The 15684-nt window shown below is 36.2% G+C and overlaps 1 protein-coding gene across 1 annotated transcript in view; it reads left to right on the forward strand.

Annotated features, from left to right (window-relative positions):
• PREX2 (phosphatidylinositol-3,4,5-trisphosphate dependent Rac exchange factor 2) overlaps positions 1-15684 on the forward strand; it is a 220664-nt gene that overhangs the window by 90461 nt on the left and 114519 nt on the right. Inside the window, exons 11-17 of the mRNA XM_079796248.1 lie at positions 1611-1711; positions 6157-6260; positions 7192-7241; positions 9971-10046; positions 11971-12043; positions 14880-15022; positions 15177-15269. Of these exons, the coding sequence (XP_079652374.1) occupies positions 1611-1711; positions 6157-6260; positions 7192-7241; positions 9971-10046; positions 11971-12043; positions 14880-15022; positions 15177-15269 (640 nt within the window). The remainder of the gene's footprint in view (positions 1-1610; positions 1712-6156; positions 6261-7191; positions 7242-9970; positions 10047-11970; positions 12044-14879; positions 15023-15176; positions 15270-15684) is intronic.

Raw genomic sequence — 15684 nt, forward strand, 5'->3', positions numbered from 1 at the left:
AAAACCCTTCTAAAGTATATTCATTAGTTTACGTAAAATGTCAAATGTTAGATTTTTATAACATATGCTTGATAAAATTTTTATTGTGAAATGTCTCTGTCTTTAGTGTTCTTTTAATGATACCACAGGGCCTTTAAAAAATTTACTGTTGAGCTGCTGCTCTCTTTCCTAAGTGTTACAAAAATCATTCTTCTTATCTGAGATGCTTGGGGCTCCTCACCCCCGCCAGGAATGGTGAAAGATGAGAGCCCTAGTCCTCTGTGGCCTTTCACAGTCACAGCCTGTGTGTGGGAGATGGTTTTGCGCTGGAGTATTCCTTACAGATGACTGTTTAGATACACCAATGAATTTACCAAATAATTTTAAAATTTGGGGAAAGAATAGTAAAACTATTCCGTGTCTGTTGTTGTGTATTAATTTTTCATTGCTGCAAAACAAATTACCCCCATACCTAGTGGCTTGAAACAACACCCATTTATTAGCTCCTAGTTCTGGCCGGCAATACTGGGTTTTCTGCTTAAGGCCAAAGTCAAGGTGTGGGCTGGGTGGGGCTCTTATCTTGAGACCCGGAGGAGGCATTCACTTCCAGGCTCGTTCAGGTTGGTGGCAGATTCCTGGCTTATAAGAAGGAGGTTCCACCTCTTGTTGGCTCTAGGCCAGGGCAGCCCTCAGATAGAAGCTGCCTGCATTCCCATGACTTGGTCCCTCCGCCTTCAAAGGCAGCAGTGGCATCTTCCTCACGGGCTTTTCATTTTCCTCACTTCCTCTTGGGCCACCAGTCTCTGCTTCCAAGGCCTCAAAGGGCTCAAGTGATTGGCTCAGGCCCAGTGGGTTGGTTTCCATATTTTAAGGTCAGCTGACTTGGGATGTTAATTACATATGCAGTATCCACTGGCATTACCTACCTTAGGATGTGATAAAAAAAGGAAGGGGTGGGATTCTTGATGGGGGTGGGCAGGTATCTTCAGATTCTGTCTGCCATACCAGGCACGCGGTTTTGTTTTGTTTGCCCTCTTGGAATTTCCCATCCACTGGTTCTCTGTGCCTGGACCGCCACATTCAAGAGTTTACCTTTTTGCAAAGTGTTTCCTCCACTATTACCAGTACCCAGCTGGCATCACCCATAGTTATCGCAATATTATTGACTATATTCCCTATATTTTACATCCCCAAGACTATGATTGTGGTTTGAAACATTTTTACAAAAGGAGTTTATCTCTTATTGTTCTATCTAGTTCTTATTACTCTCTCTAGTTCTCTCCTTTAGCTATCTTTAGGATCTGTTGTATACGCTTTAGTTCCAAATTTGCCGTCATGTGGATAGTAACCTTATAATTGTTTTCCCCTTTGTGTTTATTATAAGTCTCAACAAGTTAAATAGTTATTAAGTATAGTTTAGGGAAGTCTGAATGTATGGACATGGGTTGTCTAGAAGAGTTCAGTTTAAATAACTGAGCTTTATGGATATGAAAAGTGGATGCTGAAATACACTAAAAATAGTCCCTTCTATTTTGAGACACCTTTCATAGCTGCTTGATGAATGCATGCACAGATAGACTTCCTGGGGAAGAAATTAACTAGTTAACCTTTTCATTGGATTTCTGCTGCAGTGAATTTGTGTCGTGGCTATTGGAAATCGGAGAGATTCACAGGCCTGAAGAAGGTGTTCACTTGGGACAAGCATTATTAGAAAATGGAATTATACATCATGGTAATGATTTTAGTAATTTTTTAAATTCTATTCATCCATAGATTGCATGTATGTTAGCTCCACTGATTAGTTTACATTATAATAATTCTCCAAGTTATAAGGTGCTTATGTTTTTTCAACATTTTGAATAACTAATATATGTAGAACCGTGTTTCAGGGAGTGAAAGTTTATGGTGATGTATTTGCTAACTTTACAATGAACAACTACAACACAGGCAAGAATCAGAAATGCAGGTAAGTGTTGTGGGATTGTGCAGAAAGGGATGATGAGTTCTAACTAGAGTATTTAGGAATGCTTCATGAGGGAGTGGGATTAATGTTGGGCCTTGTAGAATGAATGGAACTCTGCCAGGGACAGAGGGCAGAAGGACATTCCATCCTTAGTAATATTATATGGCACAGTCTCATGTGGCAAGGCAGTATACTTCCATAATGCATAGACTGGGGTGGGGGTTGTGGTGAGAGAGGTGGGCTAACACCTGACCCAGGAGATTTTTAACTCCCAGGCTGTAGTGTCCCTGATTGATTCTTGAGGCAAGAAGCTGATGGACACTTTTAATTGAAGGAGTGACCAGATTTGGTTTTAGAGCTACCACCGGCAGGGCGGAGCCTGGAGCAGACAGACAGATTGGAGACTGCAGAGCGCCCCATGCTTGGGGGGCCCATTCCACCCCCAGGAGTGAAAGGACAGGCCATTGCCAGGGCTGTGTCGGTGGGCATGATGAGAGTGGCCCATTGCAGAGATTCTGGTGAAGCTGAAACAGCATATTTGATAACTGGATGAGGGGGATGAAGAATGAAGAGTGAAATCAGATGATTCTGAGCTTTCTATTTGGATGTCAGAAAGAGCTAATCAGGAGGAGGAACAGGTTGAGGAGAAAATAAAGATTTGCTGTGGGTGGATATGAGACATCTGTGTGGAAGTGCCCAGCAAAGGTTGAACATGTGTGTGTGAAGCTCAGTGTAGAGAGAGTAAGAGACAGATTTGGGAATATTTCAACAGAATCATCAGATTGCTCAAATCAGTAATAAGAAACAACAAATGAACAAAATACAAGAGAACAATGATAATGAGACTAAAAATAAAAGCTTGGAGAATGTCTAATGTGGGAGAGGAGAAAAAGGCAGGGAATTATGAATAAATATGAATATTTGGCTATAGTATTTTGATGTTGATTTTCTTTCTAACTTGGAGTGGGTTGAAAACAAACTAGATCCTCCCAAATTTTCCCTACCACGCCGGGGGCCACTGATATCACGTACCTGTACCGCTATCTATCTAGATAGGAATCATCTGGAATTCCTTTCTCTCCCTCTTAAAAAAAAAAAAATCAACAACGAAAGTATTTTTGTTTGGAAGGGATATCAGAATGGGAGAATTTCACTCCTAATCAGTTTATCTCCTCTACACCAGGAGTTCAGGGGTTGAAGCACATATGCTTTCTCTATGATGTGCTGATAATATTATTCTTGTCTGGCACTAGTATTTACATTGTAAATGCTAATGTGAAAATTCAGAGACCTCGACTGTTACATCCACTGGTGTGCTGAAGTTGCTTGTACAAGCTCAAGAGAGCTGGTAATTAAATTTTTAAAAAATTTGCAAGGGGATTGTTAAACACAACTATTATTAAAGTTTAAGTTATAGAAACATATAACGACATACATTATAAACAAAGGTGATATGTTCTGAAAACTCATCACTTCCTAATGATTTTACTATGTTTTCCTGTTAACTGTGCTCTTGGTGTTACTTATATCTATCATTTCTATGTGATGGAACTACTCAATATAATGTGTCAGCGCACGTCTAAATCTGTGTTCATGACTTTGTTTTAGTAGCTTGTAGTTGGCCATTGAGGGAGTATTTATACCACGGAAATTTGGCAAATGCTACAAATCAGAGCTCCTTCTCCCATTTACCAGTGCACCCTGGTAACATCACATACTTGTTGAAAAGATGGCACAACCTTTCTCACAAGATGTCCTGAACTTATCAATTAATAAACCCCTTTTCCATGTTCAAGAAATTGAGGGAGTAGGTTTGAATGTAGAACTGTTCACTGTTTCTCCCAGGCAACAGCTAAGAGTTTCAGATTAACCCAAGAGTAATTCTCAAAGTCACAGGAGTTTGCCTGTGGTTAGCACTCCATTTTGAATAGGTTAAACCACCACTTGTTCTATTGTGACAAGAGACATTTGGGCCCAATATTTCCTTGAATTTTGGGATATCAAGACAATAATTTATTTCAGTGAATTTTTAGGGATAAAAATGGGAATAGGTGGATTGCATAGGAGAAATAAGTGAGTGATCTTGAAAGACACCATTGGATTTCCAAATATTTATCTCATTTTTTTCCAAAATACTTCTTAAATTTTATTTGGGGGGCTTATTTTGGAAAGAGGATGCCAAAAGGCTGTGTTGTCTGTCTTTATTTGGGGTAGCAGTTCTTTCCCAATTTTATGGCCATAAGCCACACATGTGGTTTGGATAGCTTAGGGTAAAATAGCTGGAAATTCACGCATGCATGTGTGTGTGTGTGTGTGTGTGTGTGTGTGTGTGTGTGTGTGTGTTTTACAAACCTTTTGGCTTTTCCTCTGTATTCACCAAATGTAGTTAATGAGATTTAATTCTGACAGCTTTCCCTTCCCCTTCAACATTGTTAGCAAAAAGGTCAGAGTCTTCTATCATGAAAACAGAGCCCATTGCACTAAATTATCTCTTCTGCAAATGTCGAATTCCCTGTAAAGAAAACAATTATTGCCCTAGCTCAGTGGTCGGCAAACCGCAGTTCGTGAACCACATGTGGCTCGAGAACCACGGTTTGCCGCTCTGTTGACTAATGAGTTTGCCGACCACTGCCCTAGCTGATTTGGCTCAATGGATAGAGCATCAGCCTGCGGACTGAAGGGTCCTGGGTTCGATTCCAGTCAAGGGCACATGCCTGGGTTGCGGGTTTGATCCCCTATAGGGGGTGTACAGAGGCAGCCAATCAATGATTCTCTTTTATCATTGATGTTTCTATCTCTTTCCCCTCCCTCTTCCTTCCTCTCTGAAATCAATAAAAATACATTAAAAAAAAACCCAATTATTTACATGCAAACTCTGAGCTTTAATTTGAAGTTTTTCTTTTTTATAGAACAGTCATTTAAAAAATTTGTCTATAAAATAACTTCAGGGAAAATGAGAATTTGATGTCTTAATTTCATGTCAGAAAAAAAATTAAGTGACATGAATAGAAAAGTATTTTTCAGTGTAAGAAAGCCATTACAATCTTGGAATCAGTTGTATATTGAAATTATGTAATCTGCTCTCAAGATTAAACACAGGGTAAATGGTCAAGACTGGTGTATGTGTGGTCTTGGCTTGATCACTGTGGGATAAAACAGATAAATGTTAAATTTCACTTCTAGGGCTGAGACTCAAACCATAACTCACTAATTGGAATATCTTCTCTTTGAAGGGCATATTTTGCTTGATTTTGTGGCATTTTAAGAAATAGAAAACACAAACTAGTATATTTATATAAATACTAGAGGCCCAATGCACGAAATTTGTGCAAGAGTAGGCCTTCCTTCCTGGTGCCAGTTGGCTGCTGGCACCAACTTCCCTCTGGCACCTGGGACCCAGGCTTCCCCTGGCTGCTGGCAGGCACCTGGGACTTGGGCTTCCCTCACACCTTGGCTTCATCCAGATGGTCATCTGGAAGGATGGTTTAATTAGCATATTACGCTTTTATTATTATGGATAAATACACACAATTACATATAATATGCTAGCTAAATGTTGCAAACCTCAACTTAGTTCTTAAGTCATTATATGGAAACTAGTGGCCCGGTGCACTTCGTGCACATTAAAAGGGAATTAATTAGAGGAAATATTTTAATATTGCTATTTGCCCTTTCTCTATAATGGAAATGTCTGGCCAGCCCCCACCCCCATTGGGCAACACCAAGACCTGGCCGGCCCCACCCCTGTCAAGCCTCTCCAGGTGGGGGATGCAGCCTCACGTCCCAGTGCCAGGGCAGGGGGCATGGTCTCAGGTCCCCTGGCCTGGCGCCAGAGGAGGGGGCAGGGCCTCGGGGGCGCGGCCTCAGGGGAACCTCGCCAGAGCCGCCGGGACCCGCCTCCATGGCTCCACGTGCACTCAGCCTCCTGGTGATGGATTGTGATGACATGAAGGCATCAAGGCATGATGGAATCAGGGCGTGATGACCATTTGCATATTAGCTCTTTATTATATAGGATGGTAAATGTATTATATAACCAAATCTTATGACTCTTACTATCTAAATACTAGAATTGTATTACTATGTTAGGAAAACAAAAGCTTTAGATAAAATTAAAGTTTCAGTATTTGGGAAATATGTATTTCATAAATGTACTTGTTTTTAGCTGATGCTCTTTTAGATTTTTAGTATTTTCATTTTTTTTATGTTCTTAGTTACTGATAAACATCAATTCAAACCAGAACAGATGTTATATAGATTTCGCTATGATGACGGAACATTTTATCCAAGAAATGAGATGCAGGATGTGATTTCAAAGGTAACAGCTTCTACAACCTTCTATCGATATCAGAATTCATGTCATACTTTTAAATGCTGTTGAGAGACTTAAAATATTCTTCTGGTATTGAAAGTTTTTAAATGACATACATAGCAAACCTCTCAATTTCTTATTGCTATTTCAAGAATTCTAATGTTAAATCATTTTTTTTCATTCTCTTACCTAGTTCTAAAGGGAAGTAATGCAATTGCATCATTCAGAAGGTTATGACCATTGAAAACTATTTCATAAGTAGTAATAAGTGGTCATGGTACATGAATAAATTAAAACAAAAATACAAATATTTAAAATTAATGTTATGTCGTTTTTTGTATACTTGACAAAATTTATATTGATATACAATGAACAAGTAAAATGATGTTGCTGATGATAGATTTATTTTCTGTTTACATCTTTTTTAAAAAAATATGTTTTTATTGCTTTTGAGAGAGAGAGGAAGGGAGAGGGAGAAAGAGAGAAACATCAATGTGAGGGAAAAACATTGAGCAGTTGCCTCCCGTACTCACAACAGGGGATCAAACCCGAAACCAGGGCATGTGCCCTGACCAGGAATTGAACTGGCAACCTTTTGGCTCATGGAATGACACTCAATCAACTGAGCCACACGGCCAGGGCACATTATATTTTGATATTTTGTATTTTAAGAAAAATAATTAAAAACCCTTTGTGTATGTATATGTCACATGTGTATGACAAATTCATAGCACAGTTCTACTTTTAATGGTTAAGTCATTATTTTTATGACAGCATATATGTTATGTTGTAATGTAACATTTGAATAACTTTTATATTGGTTGAGATGTATTGATTCTAGAATAATACAGTGAAAAAATACATTTATTTCAGAATGTCATTGGTATGTCCTTTTAGTGCTCTTACTTGCTTTTGACGTATCTTTATTTTACAATAGGGTGTAAGATTATATTGCCGTCTTCATAGCTTATTTACTCCAGTGATAAGGTGAGTCTGGTTTCTAAGTTCTGGGCAACTTATGTGGGAACATTTATATTGTGTATTAGTTAAATATTATCCACCTGCAACTTGTTGGTTTATTTTTTTCCAAAAGTGAAAATTTTACTTTTAAGTAATAATTTATCTTAAAATATTCCTAAATTTTCTGAGGCTCTAAATACATAGTTTTTTCCACTCCTTTTATTCTGACTTCTATAATTATTTGCCACTAATCTATAGTAAATTATAGACTTTATAATGAAACAATCCATATTCAGTTAATATTTAATAAACAGTAGTTAACTAGAAGAGGATTTGGAAATATTGTTTATTATATACATTTACCATTATGATTACTTGTATATTAATTTTTAAATTAAATTGTGTAATCCAATGTTGGATGTGTATTTTGTTTCACAATATTTCCTTCTAATGGTCTTTTATTCAAAGAAAATATTTTATACTTGAAAATTAAGAATCATTTGGAAGTTAAGTATAATTTAATAGTTTTGTTCTTCACTGTGCTTTTCCTTATAAAAAGATATGCTTTTTACTTTTAAGAGAAATTAGGATTAATTTTCAGTTTATCTCTTTAGAAAGAAAGCAGAAAACTTTGAGTTTTGTGTTATGATTAAAATTGGAGGAGACCATCCAGGAGTATTATGGTGCTTTGTAATAAACACTGTATATGTAATATACACTAACTGATAGAATGTAATATGATGGTAAACGGATTTCAAATGGCCAGATATCATTTGCAGTTTGTTGATTTAAACATATTTTTCACACAAAATATATGGATGTACTATTTCCAAAATGAATAAAGAGGTTTTTCAATTGTGGTTATAGAATCCAAATGTTTGATGTACATTGTTTCTAGTCTTCATTCTGATTTCCCATTCCAAGGAAATGCAGAGCTTAATTAAAAATAAAAACCTTTCAGGAGTTGCTGTTTAAGTGACTTGGAATGCCCACTAATGTTCCATAGAGAACACATTGCATATTCTGGAGAGAAGCAGGATCTTACCCATTACTCCTGAAAGTGCCCTGTCCCCTTGCCCGGGCAGGCTTCACACAGTAAAAAGAGGAAAAAGAACCAATATTTGTTGATTCTGTGGCACAGACACCCTGTAAATGTTTTGGATAACTTAATACTAAAAGATGTTTGCTTAGCTCTATAGCAAGTGCATACTTATTTTTATTTTTCTGCTAAATTAATAGAAAACAATTATGGTCAAATTTTTTCATCTCACCTATGTAGATGTAGAGTTTGTATGTGAGAAAATAGGTTCTGAAAATATATTTTAGGCATATGGAATTTCTTATTGAGAAAGTTACACTTGGTAGGAGCTGATAAGAAGGAATTGTTCTTTGGCTAGAAATGGCAAATTTTCATGAGCTGTCAAGGGCATATTTATGGGGGGGAAAACCCATAAAACAGATAGGATGTGTGATAATCATTCTTTTAATATGTGTGAACTCAGCTTATGAAAAGAACAATTATTTGGGTGAAGAACCCACAGACCCACATGTGGTCTATAACAAATATACCTTTTCCTTTCTTAATAATGTTTATGGGCACCAAGATGAAATGGGTGGTGAAGTATCAACAAGGAGATATATTTTAAAAGATTGTTGATTACTGGCTAATCTAATACATTTATTATTGAAATATCAGAAATTTCAACCGTATTTCAGGGAGCTCTTTATGAAAGTAGATAAAATGATATAAATGTTCATTGTAAGTCCCTGCCAGAGGCTAGAGAACTCTGAATATAGTTAGTAATTGTTCATCACTTCAAGTTGTTTACAATTTGGATTTTTTGACGTTTTGAAAAGACTGTCACTTTATCTTTTTAAAATTTTATTTATTGATTTGAGAGAGAGAGAGAAACATCAACCTGTTGTTCCACTTATTTATGCATTCATTGGTTCACTTTTGCCTGTGCCCCAACTTGGGGATCAAACCCACAACCTTGATACATCAAGATGACGCTCCAACCGAGATACATGGCCAGGGCTCTCATTCCCTTTTGATCCAGACCTGCAAACTCAATGCATTAGAGATTTTTGCCTTTGGGGCCTCATTCTGATCACGAGCACTTGGTGTTATCTAACTAAAATATGAACGGTTTCTCAGATCTGGGAAGTCTACGGAAAGAAGTCTGACGGGGAGACAGTTGACTACCTTGGTTCCCTGGGGATGTGGTGTCACTGTGACAAAATGCATGACATGGTTCTCAGTGCGTTTACCTTGGCTAGGCCTACCGTCTTCCAGTTCAGCTGAGCCAAATGAACACTCCTTTAGAGCAAGTCCAGCCTTCCCAGAGAAGTCAGAGTGGGAATTCAGTGATTGCTTTCTTCTCTGCTTTTTGAGATGTTTTGTATAATCTATCTTGATTTAAAGGGGAAAAAATCCATTTTATTATTCTGTTATTAATGAGATATTTTAAGTCTAGCTAAGTTATTACCAGGTAATATAGCAGTAATAATCTATTTGGACATGAGAAAATGTGAAAGGAGAAATGTCCTGTTTTGGTATCATTGTGGGTTTCTTCTGTTGGTATGAGCTGATGAAGGAGTTTTCAGGTGTGGTGCAGACCTTGTAAACGCCTCTTATTTACACATAATGTGGACAGTTGATTCAGATTGCATTGAGTAAATTCACATATTAAATGAAGTGTTTCGTACTCACTTATCTCCTTCCTTAATGTTTTTTGTTTCTTTTTTCTTTATAGAGATAAAGATTACCATTTAAGGACCTACAAATCTGTAGTCATGGCCAACAAACTGATAGACTGGTTAATTGCACAGGTAAATAAACAAATAGAAGTTGCTCAGTTATGTTCACTGTTGATGTAAGTTTGAGCATGTGATTGAGGTACATTTTAAAAAAAAATCTCCACCTACATATGAAGCACAACGAAATAACTTGACCAATTCATACAGCTAATATGAAGCAGAGTTAGGATTTGAGGCTAGACAATCTATTTGAGTTCAAAAATCTTCAGGCTTAACTTTTGTGCAACATTGTCTTTCAAGAAGATGTTCCTATTTTTAAATAATCAGATGAGATACTTAGATTAAAAAATGAAGTGTAATATGAATATCACAGAAAAGAAGCAATGGACATATACTAAAAATGTTGCATGTTTTGTTCATGAACTTGTTTTAAAGTATCTGTTTATTAATCCTAGCAAATTATTCTAATCTTCTTATGCCTATTCTCTAATAGGTAATAATAGTACTTTGATACTATGAGATTTAATAACCATCTTCATATATTTTAAATAGGAAAGTACAAAATTTGTTGTGGTGGTTTTTATTCTGCTTAGAATGTGCGAGCTAGGAAAATGATATTTGCTAATCAGGGCATGTCACCCATCATAATAGACATTCAAATATAAACTTATTTAAGTGTTTTATCATACTAGGTCAACTAATGAATGAGCAAATATTTTCCCTTCATTAAAGAAAAGGCTAAGAAAAGTGATATCCACTTGGACAGAATGTACTATTTTGGGAGGGGATATTGCTTGGTTGAAAGTTGTCATTATGTTTGGGTATTTGAGTCAGTGTCATAAACAGTTTTACTTTTTTGTTATTAAAGAAAGTGGCCCACTTCCTGTTATAACTGTATAATATTTGATATTAAATCATAAAAATGTTTATTTTGGTTTCAAATTTTAATGTTTAATTCACATTTGATTAATCTGTACACATTTTGAGATTTTTTATTATTAATATTAATTTCTAGATTATCCAAGACCACTTATTTTTATATTTTATTACACTTAAATTTATTCTATTTAAAGTTAAGATTTTAGATTAATCCAACAGTTACCTTTAGATAAAACCCTAATTCATATACACAATGGGTTTAGAGCCTTTTCTAACACTGTGGTCAATGTGTGTCATTGGAATTGGTTCTGTACTTGATATCAGAGTTGGAATTTCACATAGGAACTTTAATGTTATAGAATTCACAAGATCTTGTACTATATGTTGGATATGTGAGCAAACCGAAGAATATTTATTTTAAAGTAAAAGCTGGTGCTGAATAAATATTTAAAGTTCTGACCCAGGAAGTTAGTTATCATCTTATTTGTTTTCTTTTGCCATTTTTACTTTCCAAGCGTGAGCATTCGAAGAATAAAATAAGTTGCTCAAAACCCAGACAAGAGGTTGCATTGGGCTTTTCTTTCTTTTTTTTTTTTTTGAGGGGGCGGGGAGGGGTCCAGTTATATTGAAGGAGAAGCATGCATTTGTTGTCTCAGCCAAAACGTTTACTCCAAGTCACCCTAGATTAGTACATTTTAGAGTTTTTAAAGAGCAAGGCCATTTGATGGAAGGGAAATGATAGCTGAGATTTTTTTTTTAGTGTGATTTCAATATATAGGCTATTTACTGGATGCATAGTTGGGATACAAGATTGAAGAAATAAGAGAAAGGAATCATTTTGGTAGCAATCAATATTAGTTGCTTATATGTTTTCATACTTAATAAAGTATAGTTTTTCTCAAGAAATGTTAAATCTTTGTTTTTCATTGAAGGTCAAAAGATGTTTTCATTATCAAGTGAATGTTTTATAGCAATTAGATATATTGTGGGCTTATGAAAGCAACGGAAACCATAATATATGAGTGGCTTTGTCAGGTCAGTGCTGCGAATATCAAATGTAGTAAACATGCAGGACTTCGGTTGCCTATTAACCTGTACAGTGCTCTTTGGTTAACAGGGGGATTGTCGCACCAGAGAAGAGGCAATGATATTTGCTGTTGGACTTTGTGACAATGGATTTATGCACCATGGTAGGAATTTTTATTCTGGAAGCTTACAGATATATTTCACTGTTTTGTTTTTGTTAGGATGCTGGGAGCATCCCAGTGTTCCAGTGAAGTAATTTAGAAATGAATCGGCAAGACTTGTCTAGGCCTTGCCATGTGTCCACGTTGGGTCACCACACCTGCATTATCTCCCAGTTGCCATGACTAATCTTCTATTTTTCTAGACCCTAACTGATTCCAGAAGAGCAAGGAATTGCGTTTAGAAGTTTGGGGAAAAAAGCTCATATGCTTCTTTGAAACGATTTCAGATCAAATTTATGGTTTTTTTAATGCTAGTATATATTAAAATGATTAAATGAGAGTATATATTATTAAGTATTTCTTGTTCTTTTTTATTGTCCTTTTTATAAAAATACTTTCAAACTTATCTCAGAGAACAAAGTTATAAATATCTTGGAGAAATCTAATTTTTTGGCAACTAATTAAAGATTGATTTTCTTTCTTGTTTGATGACTTCATTCCCCTTAAATTTATAAAAATAATGAGACTTAGTTTTCCCTCTCTATTCATACCATCTTAGAAATTCCATAAACCCAAATGATCTTTTTTTATTGTTATACTAGAGGCCCGGTGCATGAAAATTCGTGCACTTGGGAGTGGGGGTCCCTCAGCCTGGCCTGCGCCCTTTTGCAGTCCAGGAGCCCTCAGGGGATGTCCGACTGACGGACATCCTTAGCTGTCAGTCGGACATCCTTAGTGCTGCCGCAGAGGCAGGAGAGGCCACCACTGCTGTGCTTGCCAGCCGTCAGCGCTGCTTGTGGCTGAGCGGTGCTCCACTGTGGGAGCACACTGACCACCAGGGGGCAGCTCTGGCCCTGCCCCCCAATCACCCCTCCGCCGCCACCTCCTGACCATTGTCCCCACCCTTTGCCCGCTGGCACTCGCCTTGGCTGGCCTGGCACCACCTGCTCGCCAGCCCTGCCCCCCCGCCAACCGGTCGTTCTGCCATTTGGTCGATTTGCACATTAGGCTTTTATTATATAGCATATATGTACATATATATGCTTATAAAAACGTATTTGATAGTACTTGTCAACTATTTGTTAATATATGTGCTTATATACATTAATTAATAGCACTTGTCAAATATTTGATACCCATTTGTCAATTACTTTCAGAAGGTTGTTACCTTTTTATGAAAAAGGAAGCAAAAGTTAGCAATTTTGAGAGCATCCTTGGATATTGTATATCCTTTGAGAATTCCATTACATTCCACTATCTCTAGAGCACTGTGTCAGTTGTGATAATGGACTTATCAATCCTTGAAGAGCAAACCATTGAATGGAAGAAATGGCATCATTATAGGGAATTAAAACTATAATATCAAGCAGAAACAAGCAGTAATTGGATCTCAACACTAATTTTTAAATGCTGAGTTACAACAAACATTTTTCCTACAAAAGTCTCTGTCAGTAAAGCACAATCAATTCAATGCATGTGTGGCCTTCCTGATGTCTTCTTCTCTCACTTCTTTTTGGGGAGGAAGACAGTAGCAAAACACAAGGTGTGTTTTGAGAAACTGCTTATGTCATGCAGACAAGACCTAACTCCATCTCACTTATATTCTCATTTCTATTGTCAGCTGTGACTGTGTTACTTTTTAATCTGAGGTCAATAGTTTCACTTGTTAATTCACATTGCCAGCCAATCTCTCATCCAAAGATTAATACATGCATACATCCGGTCAATAATTTTTATTAGGAACTCTGTAAAAATAATAAAATAGCTATCATTTTTTATTTCTTACTATATGTCAAGTTATTTACATTTATTTCCTCATTTTAGTTTTGTACAATATCATGAAGGTTTAATGAGGAAATTGAAGTTCAAAGAGTATAGGTAACTTGTCCAATGTTACACGTAGGTTCAATCTCAGACCTGGAATTTAAATCATGTCTGTCTCATCATAAAGCCATAAATTTCTATTGTGCTGTGGAGACACTGCCTCCCCTTTAGCTCCCTGGCTCAATGAATCAGCCTGTCCCAACAAAGAACTCTTCAAGGTACTACCGAAAGATTAATGGAAATTAAAAAGATTTCTCTTTTAACACATTTGACTGCTGTCAGGATCTTGCTGAATACAAATTCTTTCTATTGATATTAAGCCTTATTTTTTTAAAAGCTTATAAAACATAATTCTTGTATCCAGGAATCTTAGGGATTTGGGGGAATATATTAATGTTCAGATGAAAGAGAAAAAAAATGGGCTTTGCATAAATAAGGTTATTTGAAAGTACTGCTTTGAAACAGAAATGAGCTAAGAATTAATGGAAACTAAAATCACATTTCACCCAGAAGACATAGTTCTGGTTTCAAGTGTTAGAACAGTGAGCACAATGGGAATTGCTCACAACATAAAAACAACACTTAATCCATTTGAATTTTCCCAGAATTGTGCAGGATATTAAAATCAGACTTAAAATGTTTACTACAAATTCAAAACACTGTAGTTTTCTGTGTTTGGATTGTATACATTTTTTATTCAACATAATCTTTTATTTAAATTGAGGTTTTAATCTGGAAAGTGAAAGACTTGGTTAAGTATAAAAAAAGTTAACATTGACAAAATATTAAAAATTCAAAATCCTTTAGATAATAGAAATTTAAAAGAAACATTGGCTCGAAATTATAGAAAAAATGGAAAAAATATTATGGATATTAGTGAGTGTAACTTGTTCTAGGAGTATAAAATTGAGGTCATGGTACAGCTATTACTTTACTGAATGTCTGTCACTTTGGACAATGTCTGTCACTTTGATTTGGGGATTAATTGAAACAATTTGAATCTCTGTTTCATTAGTCCTTGAAAAAAGTGAATTCAAAGATGAACCTCTACTTTTCCGTTTTTTTGCGGATGAGGAAATGGAAGGATCCAATATGAAACATCGACTTATGAAACATGATTTAAAAGTTGTGGAAAATGTTATAGCTAAATCATTATTGGTAAGTTTATTAATATGTTATATAAGTTTTCTTCTTGATTAGATATTAGCAGGAGATTACATAAACATGTTTGGTGCATATTATTTAATTCTGTTTGATTTAAAAATTCTTTTCCTACTTGCTTTATTAATAATATTATTATTTTACATTTCAGATTAAATCCAATGAAGGCAGCTATGGTTTTGGGTTAGAAGACAAAAATAAAGTTCCAATAATTAAGTTGGTAGAAAAGGGGTCTAATGCTGAGGTAATGTAAATTAGCATTATTATTTTAAATTGTTGCTCATGACATATAAATATAAAATTTCTAAACTATTTGAAATCAGTCTTTTAGTATCCTATTGAAAATAATGTTTCTGAATACCCTTATTCTGAGGTTCTATCGAATACTCTCGGGATCTGTGAGAGGGGTCACATCTGGGTACTCAGGGTAGTTGCGGGGAGGTAATGGAAATATCTACAGCTGTGAACTTGAGCTCGTGGGAGGCCAAATGGCTCATTCCATGCCCTTGGGTCTTCCCTGTTCCTGGATTCTAGCCCAGAACCCTGTGGGGACTGCATAGGGTGGGACTGTTATGCATGTCAGATGGTTCTTCCATTAATTCAAGGGCTGTGTCTTCTATTTTCCTGTCTCTGTTGACTGTCATATAAATACAACTTCC

This window comes from Cnephaeus nilssonii (genome assembly GCF_951640355.1).
Source record: "Cnephaeus nilssonii genome assembly, chromosome: 18".
NCBI classification, from domain to species: Eukaryota; Metazoa; Chordata; class Mammalia; order Chiroptera; family Vespertilionidae; genus Cnephaeus; species Cnephaeus nilssonii.